Source organism: Palaemon carinicauda, chromosome 2 (genome assembly GCF_036898095.1).
Source record: "Palaemon carinicauda isolate YSFRI2023 chromosome 2, ASM3689809v2, whole genome shotgun sequence".
Classification (NCBI taxonomy): Eukaryota; Metazoa; Arthropoda; class Malacostraca; order Decapoda; family Palaemonidae; genus Palaemon; species Palaemon carinicauda.
The window spans coordinates 188,973,448-188,988,447 of record NC_090726.1 but is presented as its reverse complement, the minus strand read 5'-3'; the positions used below and the strand labels follow the sequence as shown (position 1 = coordinate 188,988,447).

At 39.1% G+C, this 15,000-nt stretch overlaps 1 protein-coding gene across 1 annotated transcript in view; it reads left to right on the top strand.

Annotated features, from left to right (window-relative positions):
- Positions 1 to 15,000, top strand: part of LOC137622490 (junctional adhesion molecule 2A-like) — a 452,367-nt gene that overhangs the window by 409,467 nt on the left and 27,900 nt on the right. Inside the window, exon 4 of the mRNA XM_068353097.1 lies at positions 2,905 to 3,034. Within this exon, the coding sequence (XP_068209198.1) occupies positions 2,905 to 3,034 (130 nt within the window). The remainder of the gene's footprint in view (positions 1 to 2,904; positions 3,035 to 15,000) is intronic.

Genomic DNA, 15,000 nt, shown 5'->3' with positions numbered 1-15,000 from the left:
CATTTCGAAATCCAAAATCATTTCATCCATAATAATTTTCTCCTTTTCAGCTATTCACTACCCATGTCTCTATGAAGCATTTTCTTTGTGTGTATTATTTTTTCCTTCATTCCTCTGACTAAAACGACTTTAATATAAATATAAATAGCTGTATCACCATCATCATCCTCAATATGAAGATATCATTGCTTAATATTTCACATTTTGTCAAAATATTTGCCTTTCTTTAGAACGTGAATTTCGAAAATCTGAAAACATGTTTAAAGGCTGCTCATGAATGGCAAAGGGCAATAGACTATGATCATCCCCTAGCTAGCAGGACAAGGCCCAAGAGACATTATTTATACCTATGATCGACCCCCCAGCTAGGAACATGGAAGGCCAGGCAATAGCTGCTGGTGACTCAGCAGCTAGTCCTAACTCAACCCATCTTTAGCGCAAACCCTACTAAAAAAACAATCAAGGATGAGCATCCTTGAACCCCAGTCCCGCAGATTGCCAGGCAGTGACGTTTCCAATAGGTCACCAAAACTAATGACCATCTTTTTTCTACATATAGCTTATTAACAGCATTATTATTATGTTTACCATTCTAATTGCAGACTTACATTAACGCGGGTCAATGGAAAATTTGAATTGTAATCTGAATTTTGAGAGATGACTTAGCAGTTTCTGTGACAAATGACTTTACAATTAGATTCTCATTGAAGTGTTTTTGCTGCTCATCTTATGATAATAAATATATCAATGAATAAACAAATGAAATATAAAATATCAGAGATACAACGGTTACCAATTAAGTAAAGAAAAGGATACTTTACCATTATTTATAGAAAAATATATAGCAAGTAAACTGTTATTAGCTCGCAGTACATAAAGCATACAAACAGACTTACAATACTAGTAATCTCAAACAATGCAGATAGATAATTAGAAGACGAATATAACTTATTCTTTTTCAAAAGTTACACAATATTTTAACGTTCATAAAAAACAGTATATAGTAAATAGCTTATCTTAACTGCAGGAAACTTCCTCAGACCTTATTCGTCAAAATATTGTTAATATGGGATGTGACCATTTTAATAAGGAAAATAAATTATAGTTCCCTTAATATTACAGGAAATTACATTACCATATGGATTTGAACAGACAGAATCAACTGACTTGACCTGGTGTCTATTCTCAAACTTCCGTTTAACATCAAACCCCTAAATTCTGATTAAAATTTAAAAATTTTCTTACCTGATTCTAAAAGATAAAAATTACTTTACTTATCTTAACAAATGAAAATAATTTTCCTTATTTTAACATATAAACATAACTTTCCTAATTCTATCGTATGCAAATGACTTTCCTTATTCTAAAAAAAAAAAAAAATCCTTTCTTATTGTAATTTTCTTTAATTTAAACATTACTTTCCTTATTTTAACTTTAAAGTTTACTTTCCTTATTCTAACATATCAAAAAAATTATTATTACGTATATATTAAAATAATTATTTTAATGTTGTTACTGTTCTAAAAATATTTTATTTTTCCTTGTTTCCTTTCCTTAATGGGCTATTTTCCCTGTCCGGGCCCCTGGGCTTATAGCATCCAGCTTTTCCAACCAGGGTTGTAGCTTAGCAAGTAATAATAATAATAATAATAATAATAATGATAATAACACGGATGGTCTAAGGCTCTATGACAGCGTAGGGCTAGCGTTTGCTTGGTCTGATGTCGTGTTGGGGTATTGTATGCTAGTCTGTTTACAAAATATACCCTTATCGCAAGTCACTGACGTAAGACTGACTATTGACTTGACCTAGAAGTAAAATCCACCATTGTATTTATTTTCAGTAGCTTGCGAGAATAAAAATATTTTGAAAACCCAATAGATTTAGTAGATTTGAGAACAAAGCCCTCAGAAGGATATTGGGAGTTAAATGCCAGGATAAGATTAGAAATGAAACTATAAGAGAGATTACTCGAGTGCCATATGTGGATGAGATCATGATGAGGGGTAGATGGAGATGGTTTGGGCATGCTCTTCGCTCTCCCCAAGAGAGATTAGTTCACTAAACGTTTAGCTGGGCTCCACAAAGCACAAGTAGAGTTGGAAAACCCAGACCAACATGACTGAGGACTATGAAGCGTGAAGTAGATGATGATGAATAGAGACGACTGGCGAAATCTAACCGAGGCCCTTTCCGTCAATAGGCGTAAGAGGTGATGATGATGAAATGTTAATAGAAATTCCCATCAGAAGAACAATAAAATTACACTCTATTTACTCTGCTGACTGGTGGATATAGTCTAAGTCAAGATAGAACCGACTTAATTCTAAGAGAAAATAGATTATATCCCAGGGGCAAAGATACCTTTACATCAAGGCTAATCATGTTACCCAGCCTGAAACGGCAATTAGTGTGTAATTTAAAAGTAATAATCTCAGAGCTCCAGTGACCCCAGTTAACCTTTTTATACAATATGAAATTGGTGGTCGTTTTACATCTAATTCTAAAAATACCCGAGACTAAACCTTTAATATCTCTCTAAATGTCTTTTAACATCTCTAGAAAATGTAAAAATATAAAGGTATAAAATGTAATGCTCCAGAAGAATTACATAATTATTCTATTATATTTAGACTTTGATGACACCTCTCTCTCTCTCTCTCTCTCTCTCTCTTCTCTCTCTCTCTCTCTCTCTCTCTCTCTTTATTTTTAGACTTTGATGACCACCTCTCTCTCTCTCTCTCTCTCTCTCTCTCTCTCTCTCTCTCTCTTTCTCTCATACCTGCTAAGAAGATGCAAAACTTTCCCCCCACCGCTTCCATGAAAGTATCCCAAAAGAATATGAATAATGCAGAAATAATGAGGCATCATTTCTTCCTTTCTTCCTCCTCCTCCTCCTCCAGAAAGACCGGTCGGGAGGAGAGAAGGTCGTCTTGAGGAACGTCTCGAGGGCGACCAGCGGGAAGTTCAAGTGCGAGGTCCTTGCCGAGAGCTTCGAGAAAGACTTCGCGAGTACGTCGATGGAAGTTATAGGTGAGTGATTTCTGGTTCTCGAGTGACTGACTTTTTGTTGTTCTGACTAACGGGGTTAATTTATCATTCGCAGGTCCTAGATAAAACTAGGTATGCAGGGGTTAATCTATGATCCGCAGGTACTAGGCAATATACTAGGTATGCAGGGTTTATCTATGATTTGCAGGTACTAGTTAATACTAAAATTCATGCCTTCATCATAAGGCTTGCTGCACAGTACTCGAGAAGTTTTTTTCCAACAGTGACCATGGGGTGGAATGATCTTCCTAATTAAGTAGTTGAATCAGTGGAACTTCAAAAGTTCAAACTTGCAGCGAATGTTTTTATGTTGAACAGGCTGACATAAGTTTTTTATGGTTTATATTCGAAAGTTTCATTTTAATGTTGTTACTGTTCTTAAAATATTTTATATCAACTGTTCAATAATTCTCTTGTAGTTTATTTCTTTATTTACTATCCTAAATGGGCTATTTTTCCCTGTTGGAGCACTTGGGCTTATAGCATCCTGCTTTTTCAACTAGTGCTGTAGCTTAGCTAGTAATAATAATAGTAATAATACAATCGGGGTGGGGACTTAGGCTATATTTCTTCCAAGCTTAGGTCAGAAATACATAATGACAGGCATATAGTTGAGGAGAGATAAGTTAGAAACCAACTGAGCTGATACGAGATGCATCAAGACTTGATTAGACTGATTAAAAGTAAACAGATGTACATAGGATGCCTTTAATAGGAGACAGTGAAATGGGCGTATCAGGCAACCGACCCCTTAATGTAGATAGGATTGATCCAAAAGTCCCCATGTGGACTGATTGATTTCAGCTAAAATGCACGTGCATGGGGGATAACTCGACTGACCTGAAATGCTACTAGGAATTGGCTTAAATTGACATGCATTTTGGATTCAAATCACTAGAATGAGATACGTTAGGAAATGATTGAGAAGAAAAGACAGACAAGACACCCATTTGGGTTAACCTGAGGATTACTAGGACTGACCAGATTAATCTCGGCTTCTTTGGGGATACTGCGACTGATTTGGTATGCAAAGGGGAATTAACTACTCCATCTAAATTATTTAATTTGTTGGTTTGAGTTACATACATGAATGACAAGTATAATATGAGACACATCTGGTTTGACAGGCTTAATCTTAGACACGTCGTGTGCAGAGATGTATTGGCTAATATCGCTGGCCAAAAAGATAAAATGTCAACCTTTAGCTATAAAACAACATGTTCTGAAATAAGGTAATTTGTGCTTCTTATATAAAATCATGCAAAATTATACAAAATTAAAGTCTAATGGGTATAAAGATTTTGCACAAATTGGTACAGAATTCTTTGAGTAAACTTGACATGTTTAATGAATCGCTTATTACAATTATGTATTTCATCTATTACAGAACTACCGTATGTTTAAGAGCAAAGGCCAAAACAGAAAACATGAAATGACTAGGCCCAAAACAAATTCCTATTATATGACTATGGTCAGATAACACTAATAGTTTATACATTCGCTATTTATGACCGATGCAGTTTCATAATGATTGGATGGTTATATGACAGTGAGAAACACACTTTCAAAAAAATGAGGTTTAAGGGAAGGTCATGAATGGCACGGGCAAGGGACAAGGACAATGCCCTAGCTAGCAGGACAATTACCTACAGACTGCCCATATATATATATATATATATATATATATATAAATATATATATATATATATATATATATATATATATATATATATATATATTTATATACATATATATATATATATATATATATATATATATATATATATATATATATATATATATGTATACACACATACATATATATGTGTATATATATATATATATATATATATATATATATATATACATAAATATATATATATATATATATATATATATATATATATATATATATATATATATATATATGATCAGCACGCACGTCGCCTCTCCACCCAAACTATGATTAAGGAGGCGAGACATGGCTGCTAATGACTCAGCAGATAGACCTATAAGCTCCCTACACCCTCTCCCCCTCCTTCCTTAGCTTACAAGGATTATAATGTTGCAGACGCTGCAAGACACTAACGAGCTTGAGCGGGACTCGAACACCAGTTCGGTAGACCGCCAGGTAAGGACGTTTTCCATAAGCCACCACAACCCTATTAATCATAGGGTTGATAATCAAAAGACGCTGTGAAATACATTATTAATAAAAAAAAATAAGTATGGAAACTGCTGCCTTGTAAGTGGACTATTAAGTCAAACGTGAGCCCCACCGCCAATAACTGGGGTTGATGACTACAAGACGATCATAAAAACCCTCTGCCAAATTATAAACCATGCCTGATCCGACCCCTTAATATAAGGATAACGGTGGGAAAGGTGACTAATGAAAAGTAAAAAAATGATAAGGTCACTATATATATATATATATATATATATATATATATATATATATATATATATATATATATCACTATATATATATATATATATATATATATATATATATATATATATATATATATATATATACTTGGTTAGTCGGTTGGCCATGGCACCAGCTGCCAGTTGCGATACTACCGCTAGAGAGTTATTAGGTTCTTTGCCTGACCAGATAGTACTGTGTTGGATCCCTCTCTGGTTACGGCTCGTTCTTCCTTTGCCTACTCATAAACGGAATAGTCTGGCTTACTCTTTACACATTCCTATATTTCCTCATACACCTGATAACACTAAGATAATCTAAAAATTCTTTTTCACCCAAGGGGTTAACTACTGCAGTGTAATTGTTCAGTGGCTATTTTCCACTTTTTAATGGTATAAGAGACTGTTTAGCTATGACAAGCAGTTCTTCTAGGAGAATGACACTCCTGTGACGGGCTGAGAGAGGGTTGTGAACTCAAAGGCAGGATGCAATCAACTGAGTACTTTATTAAGGAACACTCTCCTTTATATACAAAACCTCAAGGCAACAGGAAAATACATGTTCAAGAAAGTGACAATGTTACAGAGGAAATCGGGAGACATGATTATTCAGGTTCTTTTTAGTGCGAGGGAAGAGCGCAGATACAAGCATAATATATACAAAATAATTAATGTACGATCGTGTGACACACGGTTGGTACATGGCTCCCCCCCTGAAAATGACATACTGTACATGTTAAATAGGGCGCCCTGATCTAGAGAGGCGAACTGTAGGCGGGTCATCTGGCAGAAGATAAGCAGGTTTTAGACGATCGATGGAGACCCAGTCTTCTTTGCCACAAATGTTTAGTAGGAATGCTTTCGGACTGCGTCGGATCACAAGGAAAGGGCCCATGTAAGGGGGCGTTAGTGGTGGCTTGCTAGTGTCGTTGCGCAGGAAGACGTGCGTTGCAGAGTGCAAGTCCGTTGGTATGTGATGCTTCGCTGGGGGCTTGTAAATCTGGCGGCACGGAGTAAATTTTCCCACGACGTGACGTATGCACTGTAGATCGTCGGAGGAGGTTTTAGTAGGAAAAAATTCGGCAGGGACGACCAACGGGTCGCCATACACCATTTCAGCTGCCGAGACGTCGAGGGCGTCTTTAGGAGTGGTCCTTAGTCCCAGGAAGACCCAGGTAAGCTGAGTAAACCAGTTGCAATCCTTGCAGCGGGACATCAAAGCTGCTTTGAGGGTGCGATGAAAACGTTCAACCATTCCATTGGCAGCGGGGTTGTAGGCCGTTGTCTGATGTAGGGTGATGCCCAGGAGATTCGCTAATGACGTCCACAATTGAGAGGTGAAAGTGGTTCCCCTGTCAGAAGTAATATGCTCAAGGATACCGAATCTTGAAATCCATCCAGAGAGTAAGGCAGATGTACATGAGGCGGACGTTGCAGTTTCCATGGGAATGGCTTCAGGCCAACGAGTGGATCGGTCGATGACGGTAAACAGGTAACGATGTCCTTGTGATGTGGGTAGGGGGCCTACAACGTCGACGTGAATGTGTGCGAAACGACGCTGAAGTTGAGGAAAGGTGCCCACTCCTGAATCCGTGTGTCGATGTACTTTGGAAGTTTGACAAGAAGTACAGGCACGGACCCAATCCTTAGCATCCTTAGAAATGCCGTGCCAAATGAACTTTGCCTTCAGCAGCTGAGCAGTAGAACGGCACGAGGGATGTGAAAGGCCGTGAATGAAATCAAACACCTGTCGGCGCATGGGAGCAGGAATCCAAGGTCGCGGTCTACCAGTACTGACGTCACAGAGGAGGGTGGTGTTGGAGTCTTCGAGGGGAAAGTCTTCCCAACGGAGGGACGTGAAGGATGTCCTACAAGCTTGATACTCTGGATCCTGTCATTGGGCTTCAGCCAGGGCGTTGTAATCCAATCCCAGTTGAACGGCAGCCAACGTGTTTCTTGACAGGGCATCGGCAACGGGATTCCTTTTCCCAGGGACGTATTGAAGGGTGCAATTGTATTCAGCCACGGTGGAGAGATGTCGGCGTTGACGGGCGGACCAGGCGTCAGACTGTCGAGTGAAGGCGTGCACCAGAGGCATGTGGTCTGTGCGAATGACGAAGGGCGTACCTTCTAAAAAATGGCGAAAGTGACGGACAACCAAGTGCACCGCCAGCAATTCTCGATCAAAGGTAGAATAACCCGATTCTGCCTTGGACAGTTTTCTGCTGAAGAAGGCCAATGGGTGGGGCGAGCCGTTGACCACCTGCTCGAGTACTGCACCAATAGCGACGTCGCTGGCATCGGTGGAGAGAAGGAGAGGGGCGTGTGGGATAGGAAAAGTAATAGCCGCAGCAGTTGATAGGGCCTTCTTTGCATTGCAGAAGGCTGCTTCTTGAAGGGGACGCCACTTCAGGTCCTTTGGCTTGCCCTTGAGGGAGGCATAGAGGGGAGCAAGAGTGGCGGCAATGGCTGGCAGAAAACGGTGATAATAGTTGATCATGCCCAAGAATTCCTGCAGAGCTTTGATGGTCGAGGGCGCGGGGAAGTTCTGAACGGCTGCTACCTTCTCAGGGAGGGGATGGACTCCTTCAGGAGTGATACAGTGCCCTAAGAACGACACTTCGTTGGCGCCAAAGGTACACTTGTCGTACCGGACTACAAGGCCGTTTTGTTGCAGGCGGTCAAGCACGATGCGCAGGTGACGGAGGTGTTCCTCTTTTGAGGAGGAGAACACAAGTATGTCGTCCACATAACATACACAGAAAGGGAGGTCCCCTAAGATGCCATCCATGAGACGTTGAAACGTTGCCCAGCATTACGAAGGCCAAAACAGGAGTAATTGAAGGTGTATGTACCAAACGGAGTGGTGTTGGCGGTCTTGGGGAGGTCGTCTGGGTTCATAGGCACCTGATAATACCCCTTCAGGAGGTCGAGCGTAGAGAAAACCTTCGCTTTGTGCAGGTAGGTGGTCACGTCAGCAATGTTTGGGAGGGGGTAGTGATCCGGTTCTGTTTGTATGTTCAGGCACCTGTAATCCCCGCACGGACGGAGGGAGCCGTCTTTCTTCAGAACGATGTGTAACGGTGACGACCATGGGCTGGAGGCCTTTTAGCAAAGGCCCATTTCCTCCATTTCGGCGAACGTCTGTTTGGCGGCTGCCAATCGTTCCGGTGTCAGACGTCTGAATTTTGCGAAGACTGGGGGTCCCGTCGTCTTGATATGGTGATAAAGCGATGGCCTACTTACACGTTTTTTGGCCACTGACAATCCTTGGCACATTTCTTCGCGGTTGCCCCGAATCTGAAGTGGTAGTAGCAAAACTGTGGCGGATGGGAGGTAGTAAGTGGCTGTAGAAGTCGTTCGCTGGGGCACGAGCGATTGGTGGGTGGTGGGCGGCTTTGTCGCTCCTTCGGCACGTCACGGGGTAGGCGTGTATGTCCTACGGCATTCATGTCAGCTTCGGTTGACGTTGAATAGGCATCCTCTTCGCCAGGGGTGGAGGCGTTGATGGAGGTCTTGAAGTGGCTGTCCATAAGGGCGTTGGCTTTGGTCATCAAGTCCTTCATGGGTAAACTATCGACATCGGGTATGGCAGCGCGTACAGGTTCGGGTAAACGGCGTATCCAAAGGGCACGAAGTAGGTTCACCTCACGAGGAGAGAGGCAGACGGCTGAAGGTGAGCGATACTGGTCATTTCCCTGAGGGCAAGCGAAGCCCTTTGGTCCCCCAACGGTTGTTGCGAGAGCTGAAAAAGCTTTGCTATACGGGCGGCTGGCGACGGCGAGTACTGCTGCAGAAGGTATGTTTTGAGGGCGTCATACGCTATTGGGTTGTCTCCTTGTTCACAAAGCCAGTCGGATATTTCTGGGAAGGTGTCCTCGGGTATCGGCGCGAGAACATAATCCGCTTTGGTGGTTGAGCGAGTCACGCCCCTGATGCGAAACTGGACTTCTGCGCGCTGAAACCAAGCAAACGCCTCTCTGCTGGCAAACGATGAAAGTTTGAATGGAGCGGCCGCAGCACCAACTGCCGTAGAGTCCGCCATAGTACCAAAGATGGAGGGGCGAGGGGGTGGGGGTGGAAGGTGGTGGGAGCGAGTCGACTTCCGGGGTCACCAATGTGACGGGCCGAGAGAGGGTTGTGAACTCAAAGGCAGGATGCAATCAACTGAGTACTTTATTAAGGAACACTCTCCTTTATATACAAAACCTCAAGGCAACAGGAAAATACATGTTCGAGAAAGTGACAATGTTACAGAGGAAAACCGGAGACATGATTATTCAGGTTCTTTTTAGTGCGAGGGAAGAGCGCAGATACAAGCATAATATATACAAAATAATTTATGTACGATCGTGTGACACACGGTTGGTACACTCCAAAATCAAACCATTGTTCTCTAGTCTTTGGTAGTGCCATAGCCTCTGTACCATGGTCTTCCACTGTCTTGGGTTAGAGTTCTCTTGCTTGAGGGTGCAATTTTCCCTGTTGTAGCACTTGGGCTTCCTAATATCCCAACTACGGTTGTAGCTTATCAAGCAATAATAGCAATAATACATACATACGTACATACTAACGACACCAGGATCAAACCCATCTTGTAAAGAAATAGTATGAGGATAATAAACAGAGAAGCTTACCATTAATATAACACTGCTTAATGAAGACAATTTATCAGCAACCTGGATGAGTCATTAAAAGTAAGTGGTTACAACGGACTAATTATCCCACCATAATTACATATCGTAGATAGAAGAAAAGATAAACACATTATCATTACGCACTAAGACATGTTTCCGAAGACATCTTCAAACACAATTCTTGTTTTTTTTTGTTAGTTTTTATTAACAATATTATTTCTCATCCAATATACATAAGAGAAGAGACAAATAAACATATTTGAAAGCAAATGATAACAAGAGAAAAATAAATTTCTTATTTGCATATGCAAAATAAACAGAAAAGTTATCTATTGATGCAAAGCCTAATTCCAATGTAACTATATCATTCTAAGACCTTTTTTTTTTTTAAACAATATTATGTCATATCGAATAAACATAAAACAAAAGACAAACAATTTTGAATAAAAATAACAAAAGAAAATTAGAGTTTTATGCATATATGAAGAAACACAAAGGAATAAAAATTCAAAAAAATTTATCTACTGACGCAAAGCCTCATCCAATGTACCAATACAAACTCACGATAAGCATATGTGTTGGCCACGGGGGAACTTACAGTAGGGCAACAAATATGCAAGCTGGCCCAGTAACATATGAAGCCAACCTAACAAACGGGCATTGAGAAATGGGCCAGAGCCTTGCCATGCAGCCCAGTATCTTGGCTGCAGCAGCAGTAACGTCATTATAACATATTCTTCAATTACATCGACTTTCTGGGGGGGGGGGGGGAGGTTCTCCGCCAGTGCCATTACGGTTTAAGCATATCGTCGAAAGGCTTCAACACACCTCCTCGACAGGCAAATACACCCCTCCACCCCCTCTCTTTCCCCCTGGCAAGTACACCCATCAACACCCCCCCCCCCCCCCCCGCAAGGAAGTACACTCATCCACCCCTCTCCCTCCTGGCAAGTACACCCATCCACATCCCCCCCCCCCCCCTTCCCACATTTCGAACACACTTTATCTTGCCCCACAATCTTCTGATAATTTCCAGACCCTCTTCTTCTTCTTACCTCCCAGCCGCTCGTTTACAAGAGAAGAAATTTTCTGGAGATGTTCACTGGGACCAAAAACATTTATTTACCAATGTGAAGAGTAAAATGTTCCTTGATGAATTCTGTGCTAGATAAGGCGGTTGGAGTTTAATCTTTATTTGGTGATTTCTTAAAAAGTGTTCGTGTTTTCGGTAGAACTGCAAGGTTTTCCTTTAGGAAATGTACTGTTTTTTTTCAAAAGAAATTATATTTTCGTACGCAAAAATATAACATTTAAAGCAATGAGGATGACTAAAATATAAGTAATTTGAGAACATATTAAAATCTAGGCAAACCCTATTTCATGTACCACAGTATGGTGTATATTTTGTGTAATATCATGCTAAAAATAGAAATAGGTTGGCCAGGACACCAGCCACCCGTTGAGACACTACCGCTAGAGAGTTATTGGGTCCTTTGACTGGCCAGGCAGAACTTCATTGGATCTCCTTTCTCTGGTCAAGGTAAATTTCTATTTTGACTTCACGTACACCAAATAGTCTGGCCTATTTTTCCCGACATTCTCCTTTGTCTTCATGCACCTGACAACACTGAGATTACAAAACAATTCTTCGTCGGTCAAGGGATTAACTACATCCCTGAAATTGTTCAGTGGTTACTTTCCTCTTGGTGATGGTAGAAGAGACTGTTTAGCTATGATAAGCAGCTCTTCTACACGATGGGCACTCCACAATCAAACCATTGTTTTCCTGTCTTGGATAGTACCACAGCCTCTGTACCATGGCATTCCACTGTCTTAGGGTAGAGTTCTCGTGCTTGAGGGTACACTCGAGCACACTTTTCTATCTTATTTCTGTTCCATTTTTTATAAGTTTATATAGTTTATTTATGGAAGATCCATTTTAATGTTTCTTTTCTTAAAATATTTCATTTTAATTTTTTATTATTTCTCTTTTAGTTTATTTCCTTTTTTCCTTTCCGCACCGGGCTATTTTTTCCGTGTTGGAGCTTTTGGGCTTACAGCCTCTTGCTTCTCCTGCTTAGTTAATAATAATAATAATAATAATAATAATAATAATAATAATAATAATAATAATAATAATAATCATTATTATGACAATGTTCATTCGTACTGTTTGCTCTCCCATTAAAACTTTCAGCATTCATATTCTGGGCAAGTTTTTTGGGATGAGGTTGCTACACCCAGGACCTTCTGAAAATAGTCGTCAAAATACCAGATAGAGCTTTCTATCCACCGCCGCTTATGATTCGAAATTAACTTCCCTCATTAGGCAATTGATTGTGTTACTGATAACATCGCGAGGGCTGTTATTATTCAGTACTTTCAAACTGAAGTCGTCCAATAATCACCAGAGACATTTATATTTCACATTAAAGATATAATAGAGTTAGAGTTCTCTTGCTTGAGGGTACATTTGGGCACACTATTCTATCTAATTTCTCTTCCTCTTATTATTTTTAAAGTTCTTATAGTTTACATAGGAAACATTTATTTTAATGTTGCTACTGTTCTTAAAATATCTAATTTTTTTCTTTGCTTCCTTTCCTCACTGGGCTATTTTCCCGGTTGGGGCCCCTGGGCTTCTGGCATCCTGTTTTTCCAACTAGGGTTGTAGTTTAGCAAGTAGTAATAATAATAATAATAATAATAATAATAATAATAATAATAATGTGAAAACTGGAATATTAAAATATTAATAACTTAGGAGGCAGGAGTAGATCATCATCATCATCATCATCATCATCATCTTTATATTATTATCATTATTATTATTATTATTATTATTATTATTATTATTATTATTATTATTATTATTATTAATTGAGCACAGTAAGAAGATTGTTACTATCATCAGATGTAATTGTAGATCATAATTATCATGGCCGACAACAAAGTATGAAAGATATTAAAATGACTGTCACCATTAGTTCTGTCAATAGTAGAATTATTATCGGAAAGGTCATTAATAATCAAATTAAAATATGGTTTCCTTAATCAACGTCTCATTAAAAACGATCATCAACATTAGTTGTCAATTATAATAGCAGCACTATAATAATTATTTCCATTTTCATGTGAGAATGATTATTAAAACCATTAGCAATGGAAACACTACAATGGACATTATTACCATTACGCTCAATACTACACAGTATTCTGGAAGTTTTATTCCAGCAATTACCAGACTGTGGATTGATCTTACTAATCAGCCAGTTGAATCGTTGGAACTTCAGAAGATCAAGCTTACAACGAATGTTATGTTGAACAGGCTGACATCTCTCTCTCTCTCTCTCTCTCTCTCTCTCTCTCTCTCTCTCTCTCTCTCTCTTCGTAGTTTATATAGGACATCTATTTCAACGTTGTTACTGATTTTAAATATTCTATATCCATTATTCATTACTTCTTATGTAGTTTATTTCCTAATTTTGATTCAACACTCGGCTATTTGGAGCCCTAAGGCTTATAGTATCATGCTTTTCCAACTAGGGTTGTAGCTTGGCTAATAATAATAACAATAACAATAATAATAATAATAATAATAGGTTTCCTTGAAAATATGAGAGAGAGAGAGAGAGAGAGAGAGAGAGAGAGAGAGAGAGTTTTTTAGTTTAAAACTGAATCTATGACTAAAACTTCATAAAAAAAATGACGTACATCATACATTATATTTGTTTCTATTCTCATACAAGATCACCATCGCAAAGATGGGATTCAATTTATATAGTTACCGCTCTCTCTCTCTCTCTCTCTCTCTCTCTCTCTCTCTCTCTCTCTCAGTAAACCTTGGTTTTATAAATCCAAAACAATGGAAACACATCGAAAAAAATCGGCGAAGGAAACAGAAAGATTGGAAATAAGTTAATGATATTCTAACGTTGACAAAGAGACATTGGAAGCTCCGTCTAACACGGGTCGAGGAAATCTAATTTGCTTCCTGACCATAACTGAATTAACAAAATTACACATATCATAAAAATAAGGTCCTCAAAAGAGAATACCGAATTCCTGGAAATAAGTTATCCCATTCCGAAAGGCTTTGGCAGGCGAAGAAATGAAATACGGTTCCTAAAAAGAAGGAGAAATGAGAGTTTCCTTTGTTGTCCTAGGGGAAAAATATCTAAGAAAATCTACGAGCAAAAAAAAAGGTAAAAAAAAAAAAAAGGAAAAAAAAAAAGTTTGTATAACCGTTCGGAGTAATTACATCAAGACCTTGGATTTCTTCAGCTTTCCTAATCATTCTTCGTGATACGCCAGGACATTCTTTTTTCCAGGGGGTAGGGGGTGGGGGTGGGGGGGAGTTTCTCTCAATCTTTGTTTTCCTCCTTTCCTACCATTTCGACGTGGACCCTCTCGCATTTAACGGCTATACAAACTTTTGCATGTCTCGGCAAAATCATGCCAAGAATCACTGCAGTCAGCTTTATCTCTGTCTCTCTTTTATTAATTTCGTTGTTAAAATTCAACGACACTTTTCTGAAATAAAATAGCTCTTTTCTGTTCCATATCTAGATAATTCACAGCTACAGCTTATATAGCAGATATTTATTTTAATGTTGTTACTCTTTTCAAAATATTCTATTTTCCTTTTTTCCTTTCCTCACTGGGCTATTTTCCCATTTGGAGCCTGTGGTCTTATAACATCCTGCTTTTCCAACCAGGGTTGTAGCTTAGCTAATAATAATAATAATAATAATAATAATAATAATAATAATAATAATAATAATAATAATACAGCTCTCTCTCTCTCTCTCTCTCTCTCTCTCTCTCTCTCTCTCTCTCCTAGATAAACATACATCTAATGGACATAGTTCACGGTTCACA